Below are 2,004 nucleotides of genomic sequence, written 5' to 3'. Positions count from 1 at the left end.
GCCTTCCACAACCGACTGATCCGACAGGATCTCTTGCCATGTATGAAGCCGGGATGATCGAAGAGGTTGCGAGAGACAAAAACCTTGCACTCGGCGACTCCGGCAGCTTGAGGGGCACGACTTATAACAACAGCGTTCTCCCTCGATGCAGAGCAATGGTGGAGGCCATTGGACAGCGCATGGCCTACGAGGCAGCCCGGGCGCAAGGCAACATCGCGCCCGAGGTGCTCAACGTGTTTGAAAAGTCTTGCATTCAGAAGGATCCATCCTGGTTTGTCGAACATGGCCACGGCACTCGATCTGCGTTGCGGGACGACGAGAACAGGGCATACTCCAACTTGCTGCCCCTCTTGCCCACGCTAATGGAAAGGGCCAATGCTAAAGACTACATCACTGCGCCGTTGGTTGAAGAGGGAGACATGGAGGACTTCATCAAGGCCCTGCCGGCTTTCGGGGCTCGTACGGACGACGTGGTAGCAGAACAGGCCCCAAAGTCGAAACTTTGATGTAGAAACAATCCAAATGGTTTAGTTCTATCACTTGCATCTTTCTTCTCGCCATGTCCCAAGGTTGCACATCGCCGCGGAGATGAGCGCGAGGGCAGGACGGTTTGTATGGTTAATTTTGATGGTATGAGTCTAGCGTCCTTTCTACTTGCGGGGCCGTGACATGACGCCCCGCGACGGATATTTTTATAGCATAGAATTCACTCGCAGTGCTAGCTCAAAGATATCGGCGAAAGAACCATATTTGGAGACGTACGTATTCGGGGTTTCCTATCTACTCAGCTTATGTGGAGACGGGGAAAAGTCCGAATACAAGGTGAGAAAGATGGCGCTGATCAAAAACTGGTAGATGAACACTCGCCCACATCCTAGTCCTTCGGACCTGGGGCTTGGAATGCAGACTCGCTGTACGGTCCCTTCTCCATTCCTACGAGCCCATTCTCGGCTACGTATTCCCTGGCGTCGATCGGAAAGTGCCGTAGCAGGTTCCGGAACTGCTGTTGTTGGTTCTCCGATATGGGGAAGCGGTCGTCTCCCGCTTTGCCACTCTTAGCTAGAGCGATGACCAGGTCCTCCTCTTTCTCTGCAGGGAAGGCGTTCATGGCGCGCCGCCATTCGCTCTCCAAACGAGGCACGAGGTATTCAAAAATGTCAGCGATGCAGCCGTTTCCTTCGTACGGGTCTTGGCTGATGTCCAGGGTAGCCTTGGTCAGCTTGCCGTACTTTTCCGACTTGGGAAAGCCAAATTGCGTAATAGGTACATCAAAGATGCGCCGCTCATCAAATAGCCCGCCATACGACGCAGTAAGCTCGATGTTGTCTTTGTTGTTTTTGCTTGAAATGTCGATGGTGATCGCATAGGGCAGGGCTATGTCAGTCCTCAAGGCGGGTTTGAAGTCGAGTCTGCAGTTCCGCGTCTCGCCTATCGGCGGCAGGACGTCGAGTAGCTCGTTCCAGAGCCACCACAGCAGCGGTGCCGAAGTCGAGTCGTGGATTGGTTTGGAACAGAACCTTGTGATTACGCAGAAGAACTCGTCTGCGTACATTAGGCACGGTAGTCGAAGCAATTTCTTGTCCGCGAAAAGCGCCTTCTTGATAGAAGGAGTCGTCAGCGTTTTTGCCATCTTAAACCCAAATCGCCCTACGAGCTGTGATATATCATCGGCAGCCTGTTGGATTTCGCGCAATAAGACCGTGGGCTCCGGTGCTGACGGCATCACAACAAGCTCAGACAATGTACTGTCGTGGGTGAGGCTGGGGGTGTAGATTCAATAGATGCTAGCACCGTCTGTGAGCATGGCCGTCGAGGCGGTCCTGGCCCTACCACCCTGATCAGGTATCTTGCCATCGCCGACGGAAAAAGGTGGAATGTGAGACATTGCATGTATACTTTGATCTCGCAAGCAAAAGGTGCTTGAATTGAGCAGGAAATTGGCGATAGATAATGCAGACAAGAGTGTGCAAAAGACTGCAGGCTGCCGACACCTATGTATATAGT

General features: G+C 52.9%; 2 protein-coding genes across 2 annotated transcripts; one reads left to right on the top strand and one right to left on the bottom strand.

The window, feature by feature from the left end:
- Positions 1 to 38: 38 nt before the first annotated feature.
- CABS01_17096 (uncharacterized protein) lies at positions 39 to 506 on the top strand (the record flags this gene model as incomplete). The annotated part of the gene is made up of 1 exon (XM_060550423.1): positions 39 to 506. The coding sequence occupies one exon, from the start codon at positions 39 to 41 to the stop codon at positions 504 to 506; it is 468 nt and encodes a 155-aa protein (XP_060397282.1).
- Positions 507 to 874: 368 nt separating this feature from the next.
- Positions 875 to 1,630, bottom strand: CABS01_17095 (uncharacterized protein; the record flags this gene model as incomplete). The annotated part of the gene is made up of 1 exon (XM_060550422.1): positions 875 to 1,630. One exon carries the CDS (start codon positions 1,628 to 1,630, stop codon positions 875 to 877), a length of 756 nt encoding a protein of 251 aa, XP_060397281.1.
- Between the last annotated feature and the right edge of the window lie 374 nt (positions 1,631 to 2,004).

This window comes from Colletotrichum abscissum, assembly GCF_030869225.1.
Source record: "Colletotrichum abscissum strain IMI 504890 chromosome Unknown Scaffold_327.1, whole genome shotgun sequence".
Classification (NCBI taxonomy): domain Eukaryota; kingdom Fungi; phylum Ascomycota; class Sordariomycetes; order Glomerellales; family Glomerellaceae; genus Colletotrichum; species Colletotrichum abscissum.
Note: the sequence above shows the minus strand (reverse complement) of the source record. Positions and strands in the feature narration are given on the sequence as shown.